Source organism: Mugil cephalus, chromosome 1 (genome assembly GCF_022458985.1).
Source record: "Mugil cephalus isolate CIBA_MC_2020 chromosome 1, CIBA_Mcephalus_1.1, whole genome shotgun sequence".
Taxonomy (NCBI): Eukaryota; Metazoa; Chordata; class Actinopteri; order Mugiliformes; family Mugilidae; genus Mugil; species Mugil cephalus.
This window is the reverse complement of record NC_061770.1, coordinates 34,583,097-34,596,027: the sequence shown is the minus strand read 5'-3', so window position 1 is coordinate 34,596,027 and position 12,931 is coordinate 34,583,097. Positions and strand designations below refer to the sequence as shown.

General features: G+C 41.1%; 1 protein-coding gene across 1 annotated transcript in view; it reads left to right on the top strand.

Moving 5' to 3' along the window:
* adam19a (ADAM metallopeptidase domain 19a) overlaps positions 1-12,931 on the top strand; it is a 148,667-nt gene that overhangs the window by 111,727 nt on the left and 24,009 nt on the right. Inside the window, exons 10-15 of the mRNA XM_047593599.1 lie at positions 1,801-1,885; positions 4,589-4,731; positions 5,564-5,741; positions 9,258-9,347; positions 11,012-11,207; positions 12,631-12,739. Of these exons, the coding sequence (XP_047449555.1) occupies positions 1,801-1,885; positions 4,589-4,731; positions 5,564-5,741; positions 9,258-9,347; positions 11,012-11,207; positions 12,631-12,739 (801 nt within the window). The remainder of the gene's footprint in view (positions 1-1,800; positions 1,886-4,588; positions 4,732-5,563; positions 5,742-9,257; positions 9,348-11,011; positions 11,208-12,630; positions 12,740-12,931) is intronic.

Sequence of the window (12,931 nt, the reverse complement as noted above, 5' to 3'; positions counted from 1 at the left end):
AATGTATGACATGCACTCCAAGTCATAAATAAATAAACCAGGGATGGTCAGCATCTGGAAGTGACAAATCAAAACTGTGCTAAACTGTGGCTAAAATAAAACAAATTATAAGCACACCTTGACCGGGATGTTAATAAGACACACATTGTCACAAGCAGCAAACTCAACAGAGTAAAGACAAAAGCTCTTCTGGATAAAAACGGCCCCATAAAGGGAGAGCGTTGGGTCCTTTGCTGCAGAGGGGAAGAACTCGCTGGAGTACGTAGCCTCAGCAATCAATAGTTAACAGCTGATCTTTTCACTATAAACTGTTCAGACTAGAGATTTGACTGCATTTCGGCAAGATTTACAGACAGGCGCATCCACAGGCAGCCCTGTGCTGCTGGAGGTGCTACAGACCCGTGCAGCCCATACATTGCCCCTCCCCTACTAACTATGCATAAGAGCGTTAAATATTCTATGAGTTCAATAAATGTTTACGTTTTGGTGAAATTGAGACTTGTAACATTTCTTATCTTCGTGTCATTTGTATCATGTAAATGGAGAGAGAAAAAGCAATATCGGCTCCAAACATTGACAAAAAAATTGGTATTGCCCCTAAAAAATTCATATCGGTCAATCTCTAGTTCAGACTTAAGGCTCTTTTAAGGTACAGCAGGACCTGGACCCCATAACCTGGCCATTTATACTTGTGCGCTTATTAGTCTGGCTCCCTCTGTAAAGTTGGATTAATTTTTGTTTCTATTTCCTGCTTCACTTTCGATAACGGCGACTTGCAGAACACGAGTCATACAAATGTATTTCCGAACCTCCTCAGTTGACCTTTCCTCCATGTGCTCCATCTTTATTCATCCAAAACAATCAGTTTGACAATTGCGTAGATGGTGAAGCAGCTGCAAATACTGAAGCAGGCACATGCTACTACCAAGTGGACCAATCACAGCTCTTGCGGTTACATTTCCTGTTAGTTAGCACCGTAGCTTCTGTGTCAATTTAACGTATAAATCTAAACCACCACCTATTAGACTGAACTCACTTTCTGCGGAACCTTCTTTTCTCGCTGTATTGATCCACTTGTCTTCCCACTGAATAGTCACCTCAGTGGGAGCTAATCAGTTAAATTAGCTCCTTTAGTTCTTGTTGGCAGTGAAAACCTGGAGACGTTAATAGTTGAGCATTGTGCCTCAGCTAATGCAGTAGCTGATTAATTCCACATCTTCCCACAGTCGCCCCCCATCTCCTGATGACGAGGCCACAGTTTCCGGCTTTGGGTCTCGGATCATTTCATATTTCTGTTAGCGTATAAACCGACGAATGATTAGTTAACCAGGGGTTTTGTTAAGCAAAAGATTTCAGGTGATCGTAATTGGGCCCAACAACACAACTCAGCATGAAAAAGAAGAAGTAGCAGCAGCACACACATACAGAGAGAGCTCATCCTCGTCCCTAAGCAGTAAATTGCTGGCCCCACGTGTTCTGTAATTAGCTTCTACCACAGGGCTGGTTTTGTTTTGATTCATCAGACAGGGCTTGGTTGTTATTTTTTATTTTTTTATTTTTTTTGAATTGCTAAGTGACAACTGCCAGGAGACCACATGGTGGATTGAGGTTCCTTGCACGCCCACTCCCACATCTGACAGGCTTATCGTGTCTGCCAGTGTGCAGTCCTGTTGCATCTGCAATCAGTCGGGGCCCGCTGTGGAGCCCTGTGAGTGAACAGGGTGGACATTAAGGTTAAGGGATTTTTCCTTGTGTGTCTCTGTGTGTATCTGTGTGTGTGTCTCTGTGTGTGTGTGATAGTGGTGTGATTTTCAAGGGGACAACTATTGGGATGGCACCGCTGGAGGGGATGTGCAGCCTGGAAAACTCTGGAGGCATCAACGTGGTACGTGGGAATAAATTCAATATAATGTCATATGGATATGATACACCGACCGATCAGCCACAATATTATGACCAATAACAGGTGAAGTGAATTCATTGTGACAATTCATTGTTCTGCTGGGAAACTTTTGGACCTGGAATTTATTCATGTGGATGTTACTTAGACATGTAGCACCCACCTAGACCAGACCAGACCAGACCAGTCCAGACCAGACCAGACCAGACCAGACCAGACGCCCCCACCCCATAACAATGACCCTCCTGACACAGGCATACACACAAAAATTGTTTAGGAACAACTAAACAACAAAAAAACATGACGAACAACACAAGGTTTTTTAACCTGGCCTCCGAATTCACTAGATCCCAAACTGATCAAGTATCTGTGCGACGATCCACCAACCCATAGGACCCAAAGACCCCCCATTAACAACATCCTGTTACCAGACACCACAGGACTCATTCTCTGGTGGGTCACAGCTGTTTTACAGGCACCGAGACCTACACAATATTAGGAAGGTGGTCCTAATGTTATGCCTGATCGATGTAATATATTACGGACCAAATAAAACTGGTTATAATAACTGCAGCGTCACTTTAGCATGTTAACTTATTTAAAATATCACTACAGATACTAAAGTGTCACTTTCCCCTAGACTAGACTAAAACATGTTGATTAAAATGAAACGCCAAAAAATTTAAAACATTTGAACTAAAACTAAAAGAAAATGTTTTCTTTTTTCATTTAACAAATAATAGATAAAAAGATAATGATGATTTGTAACTCAGAGAGTCCACTACTCAACAGCAAAAAGAAAAAGTAAAAGCAAGGATTTAGTTTTGCGGCTAAGATGGTTCAGCACAACGTAAAAAAAAAAAAAAGCTATTTTCCAAACATCTTGTTTTTAAATCATATCACATTGAACATGGGGCTGTTGGTCTCAGGAAAAAAATAAATCCCTTACCCCGATGTTGCATCCATCTCTGTGCTGAATGCGCAGAAGGAGAATGACGCTAATTGTCTCGCTCTCGGCAAGAAGGCAGATGTTCACATTTCTCAGACTACTCTTTCAGGGCTACATTGCAAAGCTTTTGTCTTCCTCTTCCACGCAGTGACAGTAATTACATAAACACTGTCACCTCATGTAATAATCCATTCATCGCCTTCTTCTAAAGAGCTAAAGTTTTTTCTTCCAGAGAGAGACGGTAATGGCAAATTCACGGAAACCATGGTTACATTTGTAACTTTGTTGCTCTACCGTACCGCTAGAAATGGAAAACACAATTATCTAAAGACACACAGAGCTACAGTATATGAAGTAAATCTGCAGGAGGCCTACTGGAAGGTCTCTGCTGCAGCACAGGTCGGTATTTTATGGAGTTTCCAGCCTGCATTCGGCTTCTTCAACTGTACGCCTCCCTACAAACAGCGGACTGAGCGGCCAGAGAGATCGATAGCTTTCCCAAGCTTGATTAGCTTCTAATAGGCTCCCAGCTGTCTTTTGGGTTGAGGTGGCTTGTAGAATCCAAATGTCCTGCGGCTGACGAGCTCAGACCCCAGCAGTTCACCTCACTCCAGTTACCTCTGTGGCTGAGCCCTCAGAATAATAAATATGAAGGATCCGAACAGGTTTTAAGAAAAATCCCTGTTTTATACAGTCTGCATAATTCAGAAGCAGAGACTGAATGACAGCTTTCAGCAGATCAAAGCTGAGCTAAGAAAAAAAAAAAGTAGAAGGAAAAAAAAAACATGTCGCTGCTGCATGTATTTACGCAGCTTTATCTTTCTGAATTTGACTCTTTTACCTTCGGAACTGGGACAGTGTAGCTGCTTCTTACTTCTGGGATTTAGCTCCTCGTCTAAACACTTCAAACGTACTCTGTGTTCTGATTACGCACCGTGTAGCATGTTTGAATCAGTCCTTTCTTTAAACGTTCAGCTCAACAGGACAGGGTTTTTTTAGACGTACCCAATTTTCCTTTCTTTCTTTTTTTTTACTGATACAGACAAGTGGTACAATATGTGCTGCTGTCGGGTTTTTTTTTTTTTTTGGTGTGTCCAGTGAAGTGAAGTGGTTTTATTTTCCTCCACTTGGATTGATTTCGGACCTTTGGGTTCACATTAATATCGGATAAATCGTTTTCACTGAGAAGCTATCTGTATTTTGTTTTGTTGTTGGTTACTGAAATAACCCTAGTTCACCGATTTTTTAACCTCAGCTATCTGCAAACATCTGTCCAGTTATTTCCAATTCATATTACATAAAGACTGATTTTTCTGCTATTTAACTGTATGTGGAGGATTTGTAAATTTGTTAACTTGTATTTATATGATGTTTTTCTACCTATTGGTTCTCAAAGCACTTAACACACAAGTGCACTCAAATTCAAGGGACTGGGAGCAACTCTGGGTTCAGTGTCTTTCTCAAGGACTGTTTCGGCACGAGGTCCGTGAACCACTCAGCCTTTGGTTCATGGACAACCCACTACTGAGTCACAACTGCCCCTAGGAGTTTTTCTTATGCTGTTGTTTAGACAACAGATGTTTTAAAGTGTCTAAGTAGTTTGTTTGCTGTAGACGTGTGGCCTTGTATAATATGAAAAGCATGTAATAGCTCAGAACAGGCTGCGTTTTATTACCTAAAAGTTGTTGTCGCTCGTATCTGAATCTGACCTACACTTTTCCTCTGTTTCACCCCTGAAGGACCACTCAGAGCTGTCCATTGGCGCCGCCGCCACCATGGCCCACGAGATCGGCCACAACTTCGGCATGAGCCACGATCACGACGGCTGCTGCGTGGAGGCCACCCCCGAGCAGGGGGGCTGTGTGATGGCTGCTGCCACTGGGTGAGCCCCGGGCGTTGCATCAGGCTGCGATCACTCAAGAGGCTGTCTCTAAGAGCTTGACACATAAATAACAATTCCATCACCTAAAAAGGGGGCGAAAACAAATCACGTATTAATGTGGCGCCTCAACAAATCATCTAGTCACTTGAGATTTTTTGATTTGTCACATGTAAGAACTGTCTTATTTTAGGCATCAATATTTCAAATCAAACAGTTTTGACTGAAATGTTATTTCCCATGATACCCGACGAGTATGAAGGCAAACAAATCCCTGTAGAGACGGCACTTCTATGTTGCCCTACAATACCTCAAAGCTCCACATGGAAGCACAAAGAGCTACTGTTAGGAAAGCAAGGGAAGAAAAGAATAGATATGCAGCCAAAACTGCTTTAAATATACTCATCAGCCACAACATTATGACCAGGAGTTTCTGCTGGGAAACTTTTGGATCTGCAATTCAATTCCTTGATGGTTTACAGCAGTTATCACCAGCAGGATGCAGCCTGACATAAACACACACACAAAAACACTTAAAGAACAACTTAAAAAAACATGAGGAACATCAACAATGTGTTGATCTGGCCTCCAAATTCACTAGATCCCAAACTGCTCAAGTATCTGTCACAACTGTTTTGGAGGCACAAGGGAAACCAACACAAAAGTAGGAAGGTGGTCATAATATTATGGCAGCTCAGATTTTGGGTGACAGTAGTATATAACCCAAAAATATCCAACAACAAGCTGCACATCCTTAAAAAATAACTCTTAAAGTTGGTCACCAAACAGCTCTCCTGTATGTTTTATATATGCCTGTGTTTTATGCCTTTTCCAGGCACCCATTCCCTCGAGTCTTCAGTCGCTGCAGCAAACGTGACCTTGACAATTACTTCCAGAAGGGAGGGGGCATGTGTCTCTTCAACATGCCCAACATGAAGGACCTGGTCGGGGGCAAGAAGTGTGGCAATGGCTTCGTGGAGGACGGAGAAGAGTGCGACTGCGGAGAGCCTGATGTGAGCAAATTTGTTCATTTTTTTCCTCATTTCTTGTGTCGTTTCAGATCCTCAAACATGTTCTTCTGCAGTCGGCTTGCAGAGTCTTCAGATATGTCAGCTGATTTTCACAGTGTACTAAAGTGAAAAAAAATAAAAAGGAGAGCATATGTCTACTGACAGAACAGACGGATTAGCAGATGCACCAGTGATGTTGTCATGGAAATATAGATATTCAAATTTTGGGTCCTATGATCAGAGTATTCTCTTTTTATGGCACGTAACACTTTAAAATATATTTCCCTCTAAAAGTATTAGCAAGTCTAGTGAGTATTAGTGTTAGTAGGTCATCTATGCAGACTAACGTCAAGTCGGTTGTTGATGATGGTAAGAGGTGTCAAACCCTTTCTTTGGGGGGCCACATACAGACCAATTTAACTTATAAATAACAACTGATTTTTCTCTTTGTTTTAACGCAAAGAAGAACATTATGACAATGTTTAAATTTAAGGATCTACCCTTTTACAAAACATGCTATTTATGAATGTAAAACTTTTAAAGAAAAACAAGTGCAATTTTGTCTCATTTCTATGTTCCCCCCTTTCAAGGACAGGTAAGTACCAGCCATTATGGTAATTAGTGACCCCAGTTTCTGGTCAAGCAAGTTTCTTGGTGGGTGTTACCCACAGAGTTTATTCCTATTTAAACCTCAATTTCCCACTAGTTTATCAGAACTGAAGAAGCTACTCGGATGAGTGGCCAAACGTCTTCAAGAAATTCTACAAGTCCAGGTGACCTTATTCAACGTGTTTTTGGATCTCATTTCTATGGTTAAGGATTATATAGTCCGTGAGAAATGAGCGTACCTAGGGTTAGGGTTAGGGTCGGGGTTAGAACAAAATTACGTCATTTAGTTCTCGCAGCTTGTTCTCGACACAACCACCGGGCAAACCTTTTTTTCTCTCATGCGGTGTCTGGTTCTGTTCTGTGGTTGGTCATAAATTGGAAGAGGGCGTGGTTAATACACAAAGTGGAAATGCTAGCATCCACTGTGTTAGCTCCCAGATGCTAATATTCGCAGTGTGCCCGCTAATCTCTCCTGGGTAGAGATCTTCATACTGTGTGTGGATGCATGATGAATGAACGGAGTGGTCGGACGGACACGATCCCAGATCGGAGAATAATGCGACAATCTCCCACAATGCTTAGCGCGTGTGACGTATAATTGCAGTGGGAGGGGCTTTCTCGTGAACTTGAGTTCCTCGCCAAGTATAAATGACCTGACCAGAAGGAACTTTTTTCATGTTCACGCTTCTTGTGGAGTATGTATCAAGCTTTATTCTCCGTGTTGCGCTACGTCCGCAATTATTCTGAAAACAGTGCCACCTAGTGGACATGTTAGGAATAGCAGATACTGTTATTGAGAAATCGCTATGTAGCAGATTGATGCTGTGGGCCAGATTGGACCAAACGACACTTCAGTTTTGGCCAGTAAAATTGACACCCATGGTTTAGAGTTATTAAAGGGATTTTAGGTTATAGTATGCATTCGATTTGACACTTTGGTGAACAAAAAACACAAATCTGTTTTACCAGGGTAACTAATTACAAAGCGCCGCCCAAAAAGCACACACACACACACCGTTCAGACACTTGTGAGTAACGGTTGTGAGGTGACAGGAGCCTGACAGCCGTGACTGACGTGTCACAATTTCATCAGAAGTCGGCAGCGACAAAAAAGAAAATAAATAAATAAAAAACCAGAGAGATGTGACTTTGCTGCTGCTCATGTCACACACAGTTTACACAAAGACAACATCTCCGTTGCCATGGTGCCCTGAGCAGAGGCACGGTTACGCTCAAAACAAATGTGGGAGTTGACTCAAAGCAAGAGAGAGGGTGAAAAAAAAAAAAGAAAAAAGCTAATTATACCAGCAGGAGAGAACGGGGCCGGGATTATGGGCGAGCATAACAACAACAACAGCAGCAGCAACTCGTTTGTAGTGTGATGTTCGTTTGACTGAGCTAGTGTTTTTCTACACTATTATACACTGTCATTCCAAAACTGAAATGTCTTATTCTCTTCCAGCGTACACCCCACTTTTTTAGAAACGTTACCGTAGATAGATCCACCCCCCATTTCGTTTACAATCTGGAACTCAACGCCCATATGTTTGTCAAGGTGAGACAATTAGGCGTAACTCTGTAGCTCGTCTCATTTGCAAACCTCTGAACAGGTGGTCTTGTCAGCAGCCTGAGCATCGGCTGTCAGCTCCACTCCGAGTGGGAGTCACCATAAACAAACCTCCACGTCTGCGAACGCCGCTGCCGTCAGCCACCAATTTACTGCCTCTGTTTCAATTTGCTGTGCTGCTCGAACCAAAGGAGGTTTACTTGACCTCTGACTTCACTCAGCGCAAACACTTCAGCCCGACTTCAGGAAACCTTGACCAGACGCAAAGAGAAGGAATGATGGAGCCACAAAAAACTAACTACATCCCAGAAGTGACATCTGAAATAGATAAATTATACAGCAAACAGTGATCATTGATAAAGGAGTAGGATTAGGACCATGAAACAAATTTATTTTTTTCAAATGGCAGAATTTTTCAGAATAAAGAGAAAAAAGTTAAGTTTCTGAGACTAAAGTCAGAATTTCAACCTTTAAAATCTGAGTATAAATTCAGAAATCCAAGAATAAAGTCAGGAGTCAGAGCAAGTCTTAAGAATTCTGCGATTAAAGAATTTCGAATAGAGTCAGAATTTGTAGATTGAAGTCAGAATTAGAAGATTTAGAATTTGAGAATAAAGTCAGAATTTCAAGATTTATGTCTGAGAATAAATTCAGAATTTCAAGATTAAAGTCAAAATTCAAAAAAAACAAAACAATAGCTTTCGTGACAACTTGATAAATTCATTGACCTCAGGTTTTCTGTACAAAATCTTGATACGTGAAGTATCAAAGAACCAGTATTTGAAGCCATAAATGACACATTTTATATTTCTGTTCGATGCTAAACAATAATCTGTAACATCACCAGACATGAGCTTTATCATTATTATTATTATTACATGAACAATCTGTTCATGTAATGTTTTAACATTTAAAACACCTGACTCCAGTGATCAGCCTTTGACACACAACATAAAGACGTTCAAGATAATGTATTAATCTTTCATGCTATGAATCGCATTTGCTTTATATTATTAATGACCCACAACATTTAAAACTGCTGAATCGAGAGCTTCTCAGCAGGAAATCCTTAATGACCGTTAATGAGTTTACCTTATTAATGATCCAATCCAAACACTGCTCTTACACAGAGCGGTTTCTGACTACTGCGATATGTAAAGCATGATTAAAGCCATTTATTAACATGAATATAGTCATTAATAGCAACCACAAACCCTTTGTAAAGTGAACTAGTTAGTGTCATCTGATGGATACAGAGCTGTACAGGTTTAGGGGTGAGCTAATGTGAACTGGGGTAATTCGGTAAATTTGTCGTGTTTCTGTCGCTGTGTTTTTTTTTTTAGGAATGCACAAACGACTGCTGCAACGCCAATAATTGCACGTTGAAGGAGGAGGCTCAGTGCGCCCATGGAGTGTGCTGTGAAGGCTGCAAAGTAAGAGACGCACACACAGACACACACATGTGCAGGGAGCGCGGCGTAGGAGGAAGCTCACCTCGTTTCTGTATCATTAGTTCACTGTCAGTCAGCGTGGCAGCCGTGTTGACATACTGTACACACAGCGCCCGCCGGCTTCCATCACAGCCGCGTCTCATCTCTCTCCGCTCTCGTCTCACCGTTCAAACGCTGCCATTTTTTATTGCAGCACGCAGGACTGGGAAGACAAAGTCTACTAACAGTCACTTTAAAAAGGACTGCGGAGAGCAATGGCTTAGGCAACGTCTCTGGGACAAGAGCAAATTCATAAATAGAAACTGTTTTTTTTTTATCATTATTCTTTAGCTGGAATTTGTGCTTTAACGAAAGCGGAGGAAATGACAAATAGCTCCAAGTTCCTGACATTTTTGCCGCAGAACTGTTGAGCTTCTCCTAGAAATCTGCACAACTGTCCAAACGTACAACCAGGAGACAGACGCCACTCACAGGAGACGTCCTCACATTGTGACAGACATGGACATGTTTGTGCAAAAGAGTGTGAAATTAAAAATGTACCGAGCTCATCCGAACTCCTGGAGTTCTGCGATAAAAGCATGGATGGATGGATGGATGGATGGATGGATGGATGGATGGTTAAGGTGGAATTCTGAGATTAAAGTTGGAATTTCAAGATATAAAATCTGAGAATAAAGTCAGAATTACGAGAATAAAGAAAGAATTCGTAGAATAATTTTGGAATTCAGTGAAAAAAGAATGAATTCAGAGATTAAAGTCAGAATTTCAAGAATAAAGTTATAATTTCGAGAATAATATCAGAAATCAGAGAAAAAAAGAATTCAGATTGAAGTTAAAAATTTGTGAAAGTTTCAAAATTTAAAATGAAGAATGAAGATAATGTCAGAATTTCAAGATTTAAAATCTGAGAATAAATTCAGAATTCTGAGAATTAAGAAAGAATTCCGAGGATAATGTTGGAATTCAGTTAAAAGATAATGAATTCATTATTAGATTTAAATTCGAATTTTGAGAATAACGTCAGAATTCAGAGGAAAAAAAATTCTGAATAAAGTCAGAATTTCAAGATTTAAAATCTGAGAATAAAGTGAGAATTTTGAGGATAAAAAAAGAATTCCAAGAATAATGTCGGAATTCATAGAAAAAGTAAGAATTCAGAGATTGAAGTCAGAATTTCAAAATTTAAAATCCGAGAATAAAATCGGAATTCGTAGAAAAAAGAAGGAATTCAGAATAAACTCAAAATTTTGAGGAAAAAAGTCAGAAGTCTGAGAATAAAGCCAAAATTTCAATAATTATCTCTTCAAACACTGCCTCTTTATGCTCAGTGTTAAATGCGTAGCCCAGTGGTCAAACCTGCAAACCCAAATCTAACAGAGCTGTTATTGACACACTTTCCTCCCAGTCTGTCTTTAAATTTTAATATGATTTTACAATTATATTAAATATGAGGCCCTCAGTTCCTGCAGATAGAAGATGAAACCTGCCCCAGACGTTCTTGTGCTTCCATTAGGTTACAATCATTAATCATCAGTTAAGTTAAGGAGTGAGATATTTACATGTGGGACATATAAATCCACATAAAGCCAGTGTTTCTCTGTGCCTTGTCCTCCCTGACCCCCTGCTCCTTCTCTGTCCGTGTCCAGTTGAAACAGGCGGGTACCATGTGCCGGGGGCCGGCTGGGGCGTGCGACCTGCCCGAGTACTGCACCGGGGCATCTCCTTACTGCCCCGCCAACGTCTACCTGCTGGACGGCTCGTCCTGCCAGTACGGACTGGCCTACTGCTACAACGGCATGTGCCTCACCCACGAACAGCAGTGCCTGCAGCTCTGGGGCTACGGTAATGGACTAAAATATATATATATATATATATATATATATATATATACGCCTCCTCACTTAATGGCACAAAGACACCCAATGCCCTCGGACCTGATCTAAGTCTTTGTTTATGCACATTTATACAGAGCAGGGATTTAAAAGGGGAGCGGTTCAGATTCGACGGCAGATACGCTTTCCCCGTACGCCACAGTTGATTAATACAATGAATAATAAGAGCTGAAGCCATTTCTTCTTTTTTTTTTCTTTCAAACAAACACCAATCAAAGTGTTTTTCTCCTCCTCTACCCTCTCAGATGTGACAGCTGCATTCACCAGTGTGACAGCGTTCGCGCAGCAGCACAATAGATCAGAAGAGAACATGTTGACTTTTAATCGGATATTTAATGCGCATCATCTTGTTTTATTGTTCTCTCTTTTCTATCTTTTTTCTCTATTTGAGTCTTTAGTGCTGCGCCGGAAAAATAGAGAAAATATTAGAGTATAAAAATACATTGTCATTGTCAACCGAAAGCCACTACATTATGACCACTGAGAAGGGAAGTAAATAACGTTGACCATCTGCTGAGACACTTTCAGACCTTAGACATATAGAAATTATGTTACATACTGTTTCTATAGTGTCAAATAATGAACTAAAAAGGAAAATTTACACTTGAGTAGGTATCAGTATTATATTAACTACTTAAAATGACATTAATTAATACTACTACTCTGCTCTGCCTCCACCAGTTACAAAGAAATGTTGGATTATACACTCACGGTTTCTCGGGATTGGTTGGCATGGCAACTGGTAGTCCTGATTACATCGCATCCTGTTTCAATGAAGTAAAAACTTAAATGATAATGATCTATCTAATGAGAGAAACCATCTTGAAAAAAAAAATAGATAAAATTTTACTTGTTCTTAGTTTGTCCCAAGTCCTGACCGCTAATATGGAGGGGGTGGAGCTTATTGCCTGTACTGCAGCCTCCAATCACCAGGGGGAGCTCTTCTTGCTTTGGCTTCACTTTTGAGGAGCAGTGCCGTCCATATATACGAAGTGTATGAGTCTGACACAGGCGCACACACACAGAAAGGGTTTAGGATTGACTTGGGAGAAGGTTTTTGTGGAGCACAGTTATTTCCCAGCGGAGACGTTCCAGACAAATCTTTCGTCACCAAAACATTCTGGTCTTTGGTCTAGCGATTAGGGCTCCTAACGAGAAACAGTGAAGTCACATATCAACAGTTGCAAATCTGTAGAGCCACGCACTCACTCTCCTCACCCACCACCTCCAGGATTGTAGCTTTGACGCCGCACATTATCTCTCAAAATGTCTCCCTGACCTTCCCTGCAGCAGACGTGAGCTGTTGGCATTTGTTGTCGGCAAAGTGCAGAGTGTATAACACCGTCCTCTAACGGGGTACGCTCTGTTTCCAGGAGCTCGACCGGCCCACGACGCCTGTTTTGAGGATGTCAACGCAGCGGGGAACGCTTTCGGGAACTGTGGCAAAGATGAGCACGGCACCTACATGAAGTGTGAGAAGAGGTGAGAGAGGCTTAGGACACATGATAACAACACGAGTTATCAAGCAGGAGCTACACCAGAAAGGATAATTAGACTAAAACCATTCACATTCTTTTTGTATTTCTGTCACAACTGAATAATTCTGTTAGATAATTGCTACAACTAGTTTAATCAAGTCGATGTGATATTAAATCTCTTGTTCTGATACTTTGT